This window comes from Wyeomyia smithii, chromosome 2, assembly GCF_029784165.1.
Source record: "Wyeomyia smithii strain HCP4-BCI-WySm-NY-G18 chromosome 2, ASM2978416v1, whole genome shotgun sequence".
Classification (NCBI taxonomy): domain Eukaryota; kingdom Metazoa; phylum Arthropoda; class Insecta; order Diptera; family Culicidae; genus Wyeomyia; species Wyeomyia smithii.
This window is the reverse complement of record NC_073695.1, coordinates 93125660-93140538: the sequence shown is the minus strand read 5'-3', so window position 1 is coordinate 93140538 and position 14879 is coordinate 93125660. Positions and strand designations below refer to the sequence as shown.

At 37.5% G+C, this 14879-nt stretch overlaps 2 protein-coding genes across 3 annotated transcripts in view; one reads left to right on the top strand and one right to left on the bottom strand.

Moving 5' to 3' along the window:
• The window catches only part of LOC129725421 (vesicle-associated membrane protein 2-like), a 30077-nt gene extending 20567 nt beyond the window's left edge, over positions 1 to 9510 (top strand). The window contains exon 7 of one of the 2 annotated variants that reach the window (XR_008728085.1): positions 7124 to 7265. Coding sequence is in view for 1 of the 2 variants with exons in the window: in XM_055681246.1 (XP_055537221.1) it covers positions 7124 to 7284 (161 nt within the window). In the remaining variant the exon portion in view is untranslated. Of the gene's footprint in view, positions 1 to 7123 lie in introns of both variants that reach the window. The other variant, XM_055681246.1, reaches the window with a different exon arrangement.
• Positions 9511 to 12029: 2519 nt separating this feature from the next.
• LOC129719759 (uncharacterized protein K02A2.6-like) lies at positions 12030 to 14711 on the bottom strand. The gene is made up of 4 exons (XM_055671158.1): positions 14400 to 14711; positions 13807 to 14319; positions 13114 to 13531; positions 12030 to 13072 (listed from the first exon to the last, which is right to left on the bottom strand). The coding sequence occupies exons 1-4, from the start codon at positions 14709 to 14711 to the stop codon at positions 12030 to 12032; spliced, it is 2286 nt and encodes a 761-aa protein (XP_055527133.1).
• Between the last annotated feature and the right edge of the window lie 168 nt (positions 14712 to 14879).

Sequence of the window (14879 nt, the reverse complement as noted above, 5' to 3'; positions counted from 1 at the left end):
CTTAAATCATATATTTTACAGAATTTTCTTATTTTGTGATGTTTTTTATCTAGTTATTCTAATTCATTTATTTTACTCCTTTCAACTTTATAAGGAAGACACCAGATAAAAAAATTTAAGCTTATTCAAAATTACACCTTTTTACACTAACGTCCTTTTCTCTTACTAAACAATACATCCACATTTTCCATTTTAAAAATTTTCAAACAAACTGTGCTATATTGAAACGATGTTGCGAACAGAAACAGTCACAATATTACATTCACCGAATATTGAACAAATTTATAGAGCAGAGTTGTAACATTACTAGAACAAGCAAATATAAAAATGAAGCACCGAAATATTACTCAGCTGTTTCATACGAATTCATAAATCAATTAGGAATAGGCTGACCAGACGTACCGTTTTGAACGGAACAGTACCGTTTTTTCAACTATTTTTACCCGTCCCGTCTTTTTGCTTTTTTGTACCGTTTTCGGATACCGCTTGAAAAATTCTTAAATAAAGCTTTGCGTTGAAATTTTCGTTAACGAAAAAGAAGTTTCCAATCAGCCAGGATTTTTTAAATATTACTGAGTATGTACATTTTGTGCCTTCCTGATAGCACCACACCACTGGAAAGGGGCAAAGGGCATCCCCTATCGTGAACTAACGAAAAAGTCGCGATTGAAGTTGAGACCATGATAATTAATAGTCAAAATTTCCTATTGCAAAAAATCACAATCTTCTACGCAAAATTCATCAAACGCTAAGTATCGTACAGGATCCGGTAGGTTCATCAGAGCCTGCCACAAAAGATGAATAATATGATGGTCGCAATGGCTCTTTTAGTCCCAATGCCCTTCAGGCATACAAAAAAAGGTTCATCAGAGCAGCGAATAATTGTTTGCATGCTTTTGTTAGTGAAAGTTTCCAAAAATCAATCTTATCATGTGTCCCGTTTTTTAGACCCATTTGTCCCGATTTTATCCCGAGGAAATCTGGTCAGCCTATTTAGGAAGGATCTTTCAGATTCGACATTTTTTATGATCAAATATGTTAACATAACTCGGTTGCTATTATAAAATAAGAATTTTTTATCTTTGTCTCCAAACTTGAATGAAAAAACAATTTTTTTCTACCCATGAGCAAGATCGCGCCAAATCACCGATGGTCGAATATCGACCATTTTTTATTTGAATGAAACTTTGCACACGTATTTGGCTCAGCAAACTGAGCATTTTCCACAGATGGAGCGATTTTTTACACCCATGAGTTACATTCTAAAAGAGCGTATGCCTTTTGGCATAGGTTTTATTCGAAGCATTGTAGCCCAGAAACCGTTGGTTGTATAGAAAAACTGTCTGAGAATGAGTTGTAGGGAATTAAAAATGCACCATAAAAAAAATATACACTGTACAAAAAAAAATTATTTTAAACCAAATAAAAATTAAAAATAAACATTAAATTTCAATTTAAAAAAAAAAGAGTTGAATTTTTTTCTTATTTTTTTTTTAAAGAAACTTGACGTTAATACGCAACTTTAAAAAAAAGTCCAGGATGGAGAAATGAAAAATAATTTTTTTATGGTAGATTAATTTTTTTATAAAAATTCTAATTCAAACGTTTTTCAAAATATTTGTATTCTGATGATTTTGAAAGATGCAGAGAGTCATTTTGAATCAAAAAGCTCTTGGTAGTAAACATTCTAAACGCATTGGTTTTCGAGTTATTTTAAATTTAAGCTCGATAAATTAATTATATTTCGGAAAATACACGTTTTTTTTATTTTGTCCATGGTTCTCCAGCAAAAGCCTTACGTTCATTGGAATGCTTGATCAAAAATATACAATTCATTCTTTGACAACAAAACGATTGGATAAATAACTCAAACGCTAAAACTTAGCCTTCCTACACGTTCCCCCTTGCCGAATGTTTTATAAAAAATATGTTTGTCGTGCAACACTACCTACTTGTTTACTAATACTAACTGTTTTTAAAGTACGCAACCAATAATTACTGGGTTACTTATAATATCTGTTTTCGTATATAAATACGATTGCACTACTCCAGATGTGTTAGTAACAGTTTGCATTTTGTGAAGATGAATAAAGTGAAAATGGAATACACCAAGCCCAAAAGCTGTAAACCCTTTCCTGGTCATCGGTGCTCATCAAGCTTACGCAAATTAAACGAAAACGTTATTGCAAAATTAAAAACATTGAACAGTCAAGCTCATTTTAATACGTCTTTATCAATTTGTGATTCGTTTACTGCCGCGCATACCATGTCAGTCCCACCTGCATTTTCAGCAAGTCGAGAAAAACGCGTTTTCGTATGATTTTATAACATTGCTTCTTACGAGATGGGACAATATGTTTGGATGTTTTCCAGCAGTTTTTTCAGAACAAAGTTGTTGAACACATCCATTGTTACGAAACTATGCATTGTTAGCTACCATTTACGCGTAATAACTCAGTTTTACTGAAAATGCAAATGGGACTGACTTGCTATGCGCGGCAGTTTAGTTATTTGAATGATAGTCAAGCCACCATTCATCCCTGCGTTGTTTACTATTCAGAATCTGGAACACTTAAGAATACCAGCTTCATCATAATATCGGAAGTACTCCATCATGATACTGTTGCGGTTCAGGTGTTCATTTCCAAATTAATGAGTTTTTTGAAAACAACAATAGAGTTGAAAAAAGCAATATTAATGTCTGATGGAGCTGCCTCACAATATAAAAATAGAAAAAACTTTGCAAGTTCAAAACAAAATATAACGTCGATGCAGAGTGGCATTTTTTGCGACTTCTCATGTTAAAGGCCAATGCGATGCAATTGGTGGCATATTAAAACGAATGGCAGGAAATGCAAGTTTAGCTAATGAACATGAACATCCCATTACAAGCGCAAAAGAATTGTATGATTGGTCTAATCAGAAAAGTAAGAAAATTCATCAAAAATGTCATTTAGTTGGGTATAATATGAAGAATATGAACAAGGAGTAACAGAATGGAGCAATATTTTCAAAAAATCTATAATAATAGCTGCCACACAAAAGTATTACTCTTTCGTTTCGATTTCAGAAAATAAGATACAAACGAAGCTGTTTTCAAAAGATGACGAATCATATACTTATGATGTATATGAAATATAAGGTGAAACTAGTTCTGTAAAGTATCTATGTCATGAAAAAATATGTTCTTAAGATAATAAAACTCGAAAATAAATATTTGATTCTTATATATATTTATATCACTTAAAACATTTAACTCTTTTCTTGAGAACCGTTCGCCCAATCGTTTTGTTGTCAAAATACTACAAGGTATACAGCCCTAGGGTTGTATGAAATGGTGACGCGGGACTAAACACTGTTATTGAAAGGATTTTTAGTTACAAAGGTTACAGAATCATCGGACAGCAACAATTCGTTTGTTCTGTGGTTTAAGTATTTTTTTATACGCATAAAAAAATTTCTTTTCAGAAATATATTGAACAACACTCGAAAGAACTTCGATTACACTTAACGATATTGTGTAGTGTTTTTTTTTTTTGTGCGAACAACATCTATTTAACAATGCACAAGCGTGTCGTAGTTATTGTAGAAGCACCAAGAATTTCTCGCAATGCGTCTGAATCAGAATTAACTCTATTTCCTCATAAACCAAATCCAACAGTACCTACGTTTTCATAATATATGATATTGTTTTATTTAACTCTGATCAAATTAAATTTATTACATAAATCTTATTATGGAAATAATTTCGAAGCCGTTACATAGGTTCACTCATAGGAAAACATAAAAATATGTTGAACAAGATTATCAACAAGTTCCAGCGAAAAATCATAACAATCAACAATTACAAGCTCTAAATGATTAATTTCTGTTTTTTGTTTGACAAGTTTTTTTTATTTGCCAACAATTACATTCACTGTATTACGAAGACAGCTAATATACGTAAGAATATTATTTGTTAAGTTGAGAACAAAAATATATCATCTAACAATGTTGAAATGTGTAACAACGATTCTGAATAGATCCTAGTGAATCGACAAAATATTCAGAAGCATTCGCTGGCTCTTAAGCTTCTATAAATTTGTATTTTCATAAATCTACTCTTTCGATAACGATCATTTAGTGAATATCGAAGATAAAATGCAAAAAAAAAATCTTATGACCATTGCAAAAATGCTCAATTCTTGTTGAGTAGTTTATGTTTTTTTAAGGTAACCATATTCAAGAGATAAACTTTTAATAACTATCAATGCGGCAGCATTGCAGTTTTTCCTTGATTTCACGGAAATAGAAGTCGAGTACCACTGCAGACGACGAGAGACCAGCGGCGCTCTGCTCCACATAATATGTATATTATACTGTACGGTATTGTTGCTTTTTCCAGCATGTTTTCTTTCAAGATATCAGTTTTAATTATGCTCTGACAGTAGGTTTAGAAATTGTTCAAGTAAAAGGCTTGTTTCAAAACTTTTCGAAAGATCTTTACCTTCGAGACTTCAGATTAGTTTAAGTTCATGGAAGCAAACGTAAATTGACCTGTTGGGACGGGGAGACTCTGTCCATTTTTTTTTATATTGAAACAGAGAATATCACAGGGAATGGTTGGTGTCCATTCACATCGTCTGTGCTAGGAATGCTCGCGTGGGATTGGTTCATTGTTCGCGTAAACTTCCTTGTAATTTTTTATCAATTTTCACCGTTGAGCAGTGAAATAATAATGATGACTAGCGTATTATAAAATTGTTACACGTTTTATCTATCCAACAATGCATTGGTTATTGTTATCCATCATGTGGTTATGCTGTTATTATCGTTTGAAATCTGACGTAACATTTGCCAGTTTCGCTTGCTATTTTACAGAATGCATCTCAGACGTAGTCCCACGTCAAAATGAATTGTATATTTTCGATCAAGCATTCCAATGAACGTATGGTTTTTGCTGGAGAACCATGGACAAATTAAAAAAAACGTGTATTTTCCCAAATAATTATAATTTTTTGAGCTTAAATTAGAAATAACTCGAAAACCAATGCCTTTAGAATGTTAACTACCAAGAGCTTTTTGATTTAAAATGACTCTCTGCATATTTTAAAATCATCAGTATACAAATATTTTGAAAAATGTTTAAATTAGAATTTTCATAAAAAAATTAATCTACCATAAAAAAATAATTTTCCATTTCTCCATCCTGGACTCTTCTTGGACTTTTTAAAAGTTGCGTATTAACGTCAAGTTTCTTTAAAAAAAAATAAGAAAAAAATTCAACTCTTTTTTTAAATTGAAATTTAATGTTTATTTTTAATTTTTTTTGGTCAGAAAAAATTTTTTTTGTACAGTGTATATTTTTTTCATGGTGCATATTTAATTCCCTACAACTCATTCTCAGACAGTTTTTCTATACAACCAACGGTTTCTGGGCTACAATGCTTCGAATAAAACCTATGCCAAAAGGCATACGCCCTTTTAGAATGTAACTCATGGGTGTAAAAAATCTCTGCACCTGTGAAAAATGCTCAGTTTGCTAAGCCAAATACGCGAGCGGGGGCCTAGTGTGGTTGGTAACGTCTCCGCCAACCACGCTCGACGCCTGGGTTCGAATCCCACCGCCGACATAGGTGTCGATGGTTGTGAGGTGGCGTGATCCACTCACAACCAACCCAACTGGTCTAGATTCAATCCTAGCCGACACCGGGAGATTTTCTGAGGCGAAAAATCTCTGGGATCACGCCTTCCATCGCATGAGGAAGTAAAGCCGTTGGCGCCGGTCCGTTAATAAACGGGTCGTGAGTTAGGGTCCTGGGTGTGGAGTCGCCTCTCTGGGCGTCGGTGATTGGCCACAACAGTGGCGGAACTAGACCGACGGAAAATAAGCGAGAATAAAAAAAAAAAAAAGCCAAATACGTGTGCAAAGTTTCATTCAAATAAAAAATGGTCGATTAAATTTTCGCGTATTTCCAGGCGATTTGAAATGATTCTGCTCCCATGCTAATTAAGTAATCCGGCATCTTCTCACTATGAAATCATGGGAACTGCACTACTGAATGAAAATAAATATTTGCCTATGTCCTAAATGAAACGATGGGAACAACATTTCGCTTGTTCGTAGTCTACTAGGTCTCGGTAATAAAAAACATAATTTGTCTCGGCCATTGCTTACTTATTATCTAATATGTGGAAATTGTACAGTTTTGCCCTTATTTTTTTTTCCATATTTCCACCATTTTTTTTTTGTTTTTAAGCAATTACAAAAATTTTTAAAGTCTTCATTATTATTTATTTATATTAATTATACAAATTTATTATAAATTTTTGTATTATTATAAAAAGATGAGGGTTTCATTTGAAGTAAACTAAATGTTGACCATCATCTTGAATTTGGTCGCCATATTGAATTTTATCATAAAAAATGTTGGCAACATTTGGTTGTGAATCTAGGACAAGCATTAAAAAGCAGAAAACTAACTGAACCCACCAAACTTTAAGTTTAACATTTTCATTTGTTTTTGATATGCTGATTGCATCCAAATAACGGTTTACTCCGAAAATAAAGTAGGAACAATCGTGATTTTGGCAAAAATAAAAACTTATCTTCTACTATATTATTTGAAGCGAATCACCTTTATGGCAATACACTCATCTACTACTGTACTTGTCTAATTCATATTACTTCACACTGCGTTCTTTTGTAAACAGCATAATTTATTAAAACAAATTTACGTAAGACTGTAAATACGTATTTTTGCAGTGATTCGATCATTTGTAAAAAGTATTTGCGTGTATGTGTGTGTAGGCCACCTGCTGTATGCCCTTCAAGGTATGTTTGTATGTGCAAGTCAGCTTTGACAGTACGTGCTTGACATTTCGATTCCCTTCTTAGAGTTTCACACGTACTGTCAAAGTGATCCAGCTTCAACACTGAGTAGTGTAAGCTCCCACTGTGTTGTGATACTAGCAATATTGATTTGTCCTAGCTGCCAATGTATTGATTAGCCAAAAAACTGTAACATAACTATGGGTAATTTCCGTTTCTCTCACTATGTAGAACTTAAATTTAGGGGTTTTTTCTTTTAAATAGAAACTAATGCAATTTTATGATGTTTTTCTCGCTCTAATTTGGTAACAGCAAAATTTATGCCAGCTGAACAGCCACAACAGCAGATGATGATGACACCGCAGATTCCGATGCAACAAATGTCAATGAGTGGCCAACCAGCACATGCAGTGGCACTAGTGCAAGACATGTCATCTATAGTTTCTGAACAACAAGGCCGGTTTTCTAAATAAATCGATGGCCACAATCGATTCTGAGTGGAAATCGACACAATGCGATTCAAAAAGACATTTAAAGGGATTTACTAATCAAGCATAAAACACACTCACTCGCATCGTTTCAAATATTCTGAAAGATAAATAGAATACGCCATTCAGTCAGAGAATAAAAACAATCATCTACTATACACATTTATCGAACCGAAACCTAAACCAAAAATAAAGAGTACGATTATTTTCTATACAGTTATCAGTAACTAACATCTAGCAGAATATATTTATGAATGTTGTTACTGTTCTCATTTAAAAATGGTCATGGAACGAAATGTAAACTAACCATACTAATGATCTTCATTCTACGGCACGAACGAAAATCCAAAGTTTTCCATTAAAACTTTCCCTCCGAAAAATTTACCACATACTTTATGGAGCTTTACCCATACCGAACCTATTTTCATTGCTACAAATTAAGAGGAGATCCGAGCAAATCAGCATCTTCACATGCCCGGGTGTCACAAAAACACCAAAGAAAAGGAACCATTGAAGTAGAGGGAAACTATGAGTAAAAATATACAATTCAAAAATAACAGACAAAAAAGTGAACAATCTCAATCTACTATGTTTTCGTTGACAGAACGCTATTTTTAATGGCAAAAGGGAAAAATAGAGACAAAATATTGTTAAGTTCCAACAAGATTAGAACACCTTATAAGCCGAACTGCAGCGCTTTGCTTGGTTTGCTATCATAAGAGCTAAAGTTGTTATAAATTTGATCTTTAGGGAAACACAAGATTAAAATAATAGGACACAATTATACAAGATAGTAAAAAAAACTACATAGCTGGTGTACCATTAGCAAAAAATAGTGCACGTATCGTTCTACTACTTCTACTAGCAAAACGTTAATTTCAAGATTTCTGTAGCAGCACGAGCTTGTACAGAATTGCATACATTGTGTGTTGACAACGAGCACGCTTTAATTTTGCGGTCTTGAGCCAAGTGAACCGCCTTCAATTTATTTTGATGGATCAGTTATTTTTTCGTGTCATTTTTATCTAGGTTAATTCTATTTCCCATGCTGTTTAGAAGAAAAAACGAAATTTCGAACAGCAATTTAATTCGGATATAAGAAGATTAGGAAGATTAACAATAGAAAAAGCTTCAAAATGAACCTCTCAGTGTCATCTTGCAAGGAAAACGTTTAGGGAAATCGAATGATCCTCCTATTCATGTCTTTCATATCATAAAATAATCAACCAACAATGTTGAGAAAAACAAGAAACTTGTTACAATCAAAATACCCGCAGTTCATCAGCGACCACCAAATAGCCAGCATTGGATTTTCTTTCTATCCACAAGATATAACTTTTCAACCCGTTGAAAAGACACTAATTAAACACGAAATTACCTATATCAACCCAGTTAGAATCCCATAGCAACCAAAGACAGTAGTGCAACTCGGTATGATGTAATGCTATCAATTGATTTTTCTACTGATTAAGCAAAAATAGTGAACAGTTTAATCAGAAAAGCTTACAGAAAACTAAAAACTCAACTCAACAATAGGAAACATAGTAGAACCTTTTGTTTCAAGGGCGTAATTTACAAACATAGCAAATACACATAAAGCGAATATAATACATTATATAAGAAAAAAGATCCCGATTCAAACCAAATTACACGAATCAACTAAACCTTAAATCGAAATCTGAAGTAAACACTATCCACAAAAATACATTCATATGTACACCATCATACATTCTCGAACACAAACAAAACAAAGGGAAACACATTTGAGACATAAAAATCATATGGAAGCAAACATGTGCTAAGTCGTAATATTTACTAGAGCAAATATTTCAGTAAGTCTTTGTTTAAAATTCTGTTTATGAATTCAATATCAGAAATGAACTTATATACCGAGCAAAACAAATAATACTAATTAAAATAAAAATAAAGAAAATGGAGAAAAAAAACATAAAAATACATATATACACATAGATTTGTAAATTGTAAAGAAAAATCCGAATTATTATCTATACTTTGCAGATTGGCTGGAAAGAAAAATAAAACACAAACTGAAGTTTGAGTTCAGAAATTCGATACAAAAGAATCATAAACAAAAAGAGTTTGAAAAAAATCTTCTGGAATCGATGCGTTGAAAAGTATAGAAAATAATAAATAAACAATATATAATTAACGATTGAATAAAGACAATTAATTAGTGTATGTACATTACAATTTGTTTTTTTTTTTCTTTTCACAATCCATTTAAAAACTGTTTAAAACAGACATTAAAGAAATTTTTATTTACCAATTAATGTGTCTATGTAGAAGTTACAAAACACCATTGTTTTGTATCATTGGTTCCCTGAAAAAAATAATCAAAAGAACCCTAAAAGTTTCTGTCGTGTTTTTGATATATCCTTACTAACTAGGCAATTGAATACCGCAAATTCGGGTGTTTTAAAATGGAAATTGTTTCTTAAATTAATGAATATTGGTAGCAAGGTATGTTTATAATTTAAATGCTGGATGCAATGATATATTATGAGATGCGATCACTGGCGTAGCGTAGTGGGGGCGGCGAGGCGGTCCGCCCCGGGTGTCACCCTCTAGGGGGTGACACCCATGAGGAAAATTTTCATACGCGCCTTCAACAGGGTGATATCCGTGAGATTAAATATCAATTAGGTAGGTGGAGGTCGCGGTAAAACGAATCTTCTAACTTTCACAATTTTTGATAACAAAATGATTGCGCTGTAACCTGGTGGGGGTAACACCCAGGAGAAAAGGGGTGACACCCAAATTTTCCACCCCGGGTGTCACCCGGTCACGCTACGCCACTAGATGCGATAATTCATATGCCCTACTTGTTTATAAACAAACCTACTCGCTGGCAACTTTTTTTTTTTCAATATGGCCGATTCTGCTTTTGACATACCATTATACCATGTCTTTATACATCATGGTTACAATAAAAACACTGTCCATTCACTGTTTTAACCGCAAAATACATCGTAAATTATTTTTTTCGGGTCCGCGCTGCGAAGAAGGCATAAAACCTATAGTCACTGTATATTTTACTAGTCTGGCGGAGTGGATTCGAAAACTAATTTAAACTGTCAAAACGGGAACCAGTCGTATGCAAACTCCGTTGACTGGTTGCCGTTTTGACAGTTTAAGGCCAAACGGTATTGAATCCACAAATGGCCGATTTAGAGCCACCACTTCAAGTTTTAGGAAGCAAAAGACTCGGTAACAGTTAATGTGTCATCTGTGAAAACGCTATTTTATGTTTTCTGCGGTGAAGCAAATCACCCAGCTGGTCTCGAGGTACGATGCTGGTGTAACTAGCCAGTTGTCGTAGGTTTGAGTCTCGGCTTGGGAGAGATTGTTAGTGTCAGTAAGATCGTAGCGCTAGCCCCGTAATTGTCCTGTACACTCAACAGTTGGCTGCGAAGTCTGTGTATAATAAACAGAAGGTCGAATTCCGAATTGGAATGTAGCACCAAGGCTTTGCTTTGCGGTGAAGCAAACATAAAATAGCGTTTTCACAGAGAACGAGTCCTGTGCTTCTGAAAATTCGAAGTAGTGACTCGGCCGTTTGTGGCTTCAATACCGTTTCACCTTAAATTGGTTCCCGAATTGCGCCCCAATCCGCAAGACTAGTAAAATATACAGTGGCTATATTAAAACTAGAAATAGTCAGAGAGAGAGAGAGATAGGCGAGGAAAAAAACTTTACTCTCACCATAATTGATCATTATTTTGTTGACCATACAAAAGGTTTTTATGTACCATAATGGCGAACGCTATAATGAATAATTCGTAATATGCGTAATCTAGATAAACATTTCAAAAGGTCCAATCTGCTTTCATCGTTTTTGCGGAGCGTCCTTTCATTTTGGTAATGGTTCAACTTTAGTAACTCTGCCAAGCGTGGTTTTAATTCAGAAGGTTAGAGGGATCCCTCCGCTATCAACTGGTGCAAATAACGTGTCATAAAAGGTGTTCAAAAAGTTGCGGTGATTGAATGAGAGTGATCGATCAAAAAATCGATCAAAGTAGATAGGACCTTGTAAAATGTTTCTCTAGTAATATGTTACATACCCTTTTGACAACTCTGCTTACGTCAGTGAAGACTTCAATCTTCATGTATTCTATCAAAAGAAAAATATATCAGGCAACATTTGTGTTGCCAATTCTTCAGAAATATCAAAACTTTTATGAACACGTATTTTAGCGACCGCTATTAAAGTGCGTAAAAAACTGAATATAAGTACACAGTCTACGAATGTGCCAAGGAAGTGCTTCAAGCGCTTCAAATTAACGTAAGCAGAGTTGTCAAATGGGTGGGTAATTTGTTACAAACTTTGTATTATTAATAACGTCTGCCACTATGGCGCGTAAAAAGCTGGGTACTTTTACACCAAAACTATTCGTTCTAACTCGTAGAGCTACACCAATAAACAATACAAAAGCTGTCAAATGCCTCACATAAAAGTAACAGTTTGTTCGTTTTTTTTGTATCCGTGTGACGAGGTGATTTCTACGAGTAATTGAATTGAATTTTTCCACGGTACAAATTAAAATAAAACTTTATTCGCTAAAGACTAAAACGTGTCTCATTACTGACTTGCTCTGACAACTCTGACACAAGCATACAGTGACGTCTTCCGGTTGACAGACGTAGCTGCCAACGGAGAGCTCTGGTGGCAATCTTCGTTAGGGTGACCAGTTGTCCCCAACATCTCCCTCCTAGTACCTTTGGTACGCCTGAAACCTTTGCGGCAGTCTTCTGGTCCGTGAAGATCGCCGAGGTAGCTGAACTGTGGGTGAACTATCAACGGCAGACTCGAATGCCGTCGACGCTGATGACGAAGAGGATGTTACTGTTGCAAGTCTAATAGTTGGTGTAGAAGGTGATGGAGCAACTAGCGTGGACATTGAGGGTTCAAGCTCTTCCGCTTCCGAAAGCTCCGCAACTTGAGATGCTGGTACGGGCTGGTTCCATTCGTCGAGCAAGATGTTGAGTGGTATGCCTTGTTTCTGCACTTTTGTAGCTGTTTCGGCTCGTTGTCTGAGCTGGTTAATGTGCGATCTGATCAGTCTCCGGTTGTCCACCCAGATGTTATACATCACCGAACCGATTCGCTCTACTACGGTCCCAGGGAACCATGACCATTTGTTGTTGGCGTATATTTTCGCGTACACGCAAGCCTTCGGACTGAAAGACCGCGTGTTGGACGTCTGCTGACGGTTTGAGGATGGTTCCAGGTTTGACGGTGGTCGAAGAAGGTCTAGCGATGTTCGCAGCGGCCTGTTATACATCGCTTCTGCCGGTGACTTACCGCCAGGGACATTTCGGTTTGGTGTGGTGCGGTAGGTAAGAAGGAAAACGTCCAATGCTTCGTCGATCGAGCCTTCTCCCTCCTGAATTTTTTTCACGGCCCGCTTGAACGTGTCGACAAATCTCTCTGCCTGACCGTTCGACTGTGGATGGTATGGGGCCGTTGTTGTGTGTCGAAGGCCGTTTTTGCAGCAGAAATCATCGAATTGAGCACTCTTGAACTGCGAACCATTGTCGGTCACGAGAAGTTCTGGCATGCCCTTGTTGGCGAACAGTTTGCGCATGAGCCGGATAGTAGCGCTCGTTGTCGTCTTGCTAGTTGGAAATATCTCCGGCCACTTGGTGTGCGCATCGATGACAAGTAAGAAGAATTCTCCATCCAGAGGGCCCGCGTAATCGGCGTGAACCCGCTGCCAAGGAGCCGTTGTCGGATGCCACGACTCCGGTTCCGCTTTTGGGGGGACCGCGCTGCGGATGCGCAGTGACTACAACCCTTGACGAAGCTAACGATCTCGTCGTCCAGCCCCGGCCAATACACGAAGCTGCGTGCGATCGCCTTCATTCGTTGTATGCCTGGGTGGCCCTTATGGAGCTGAATGAGGCACCGCCTTCGGAACATAGTCGGAATTACCAGTCTGTCCCCGAACATAATGCTGCCTTGAACGACTGACAGAGCTTCTTGACGATCGTAGTACCGAGCCAACTCTCGATCTTTAATTTCTGACCTTGTTTTGGGCCAGCCATCGCGGATGAAACGGTGAACTTTCCGAAGAGACGGGTCGGACGCCGTCGCTTTCTCAACCATGCTGAAACTGAGAGGCAGTTGATTACTACTATCGATGGCTACTGACCTCAAGTCTTCCTCCAGAGTGGTGCATGCGATGATCACGTCTTCATCAGGCTTGGTGTGCTGGTTGATGAGGCGGGACAATATGTCAGCGTTACCGAATTTGTCGGTCCGAACATACTCAATAGAGAAATCGTAGGAGAGCAGCGATAGTGCCTACCGCTGGAGTCGATTGGCTGTGTAGACCGGAATCCCTTTTTGGACCCGAATATCCTCAGCAGTGGCTGCTGATCGGTTTGAAGGTGAAACCGCCTTCCGAAGATAAACTTGTGAAACTTCGTTACTGCATATATTATCGCCAACCCTTCTCGGTCGATTTGTGAGTAGCGCTGTTCAACCTGTGTAAGCGCTCGAGATGCATGCTGAATCACTTTCACGTGGCCATCTGGATACTTGTGGCTGATTGTTGCCCCAATACCGATGGAGGAGGCGTCCGCTGAAACGATTATTTCTTGCGTTGGATCATAGTGTGCTAGAAGAAGCTCCGACGATAGAATTTCCTTGAATTTGTTGAACGCCTGCTGGCATTCATGCGTCCATACGAACGCCGTTGTGTTTTTCAGGAGCTCATCTAGCGGAAACCTGAGAGCTAGCATGTTGGGAACATATTTCCCGTAGTAATTAATGGCTCCCAGGAAGGAGCGTACTCCTGTGATGTCTTTCGGCGGCGGTAGATCCTTTATGACCTGAATCTTGGCTGGATCTGGTCTGAGTCCATGACGATCCAAGAGATGACCCAGATATCGGATTTGCTGTTGGCCGAACGAACATTTTTCCGGCCGGATTGTGAATCCGAATTCCTCGAGCCGCTGTAGCACTGCATGTAGGTTGCGCTGATGTTCGGCGGCATTCTTGCCACCCACAATCACGTTTGGTTTTCTGGATCGTACTGAAACTCCCGGATATTTCCGGCCAACGAGTCCAGAATCACCTCCGGATTGGGAGGTACGGTCACCTGGATTGCCGATAAAGCATTGCGGAACAGAGTTCCCTGCTGCTGCATGAACCCGTGTTGCTGCTGTGTGGACTGTTGCTGCTGCTGAAGGAGTTGATTGGTGACGGCCTGTTGTTGTTGGAGTTGCTGCAAAATTTGCATGATGATAGCATCCGTTTGTTGCTGTTGGGTCTGCTGCTGCATTCCGGGCTGTTGCTGTGGTACGAACGGGGGCTGCTGCTGCCCATTGTGCTGATTGGGTGGATTGATTCCTGGTGGAACTCCTGGCTGTGAAACGGGATCCGTCATGGTGCTGTACGAGCGTTTTCGCCTTTTCTTGGGCGGCGGCGTGGTTATGTTTTTTTCAGATCGCGTTTATCACGCGAAAACAAATAAAATTCTCGCGAATTTAACGAGATCACTCCTGAGAATCGTCGCCACTTTTGTATCCGTGTGACGAGGTGATATCTACGAGTA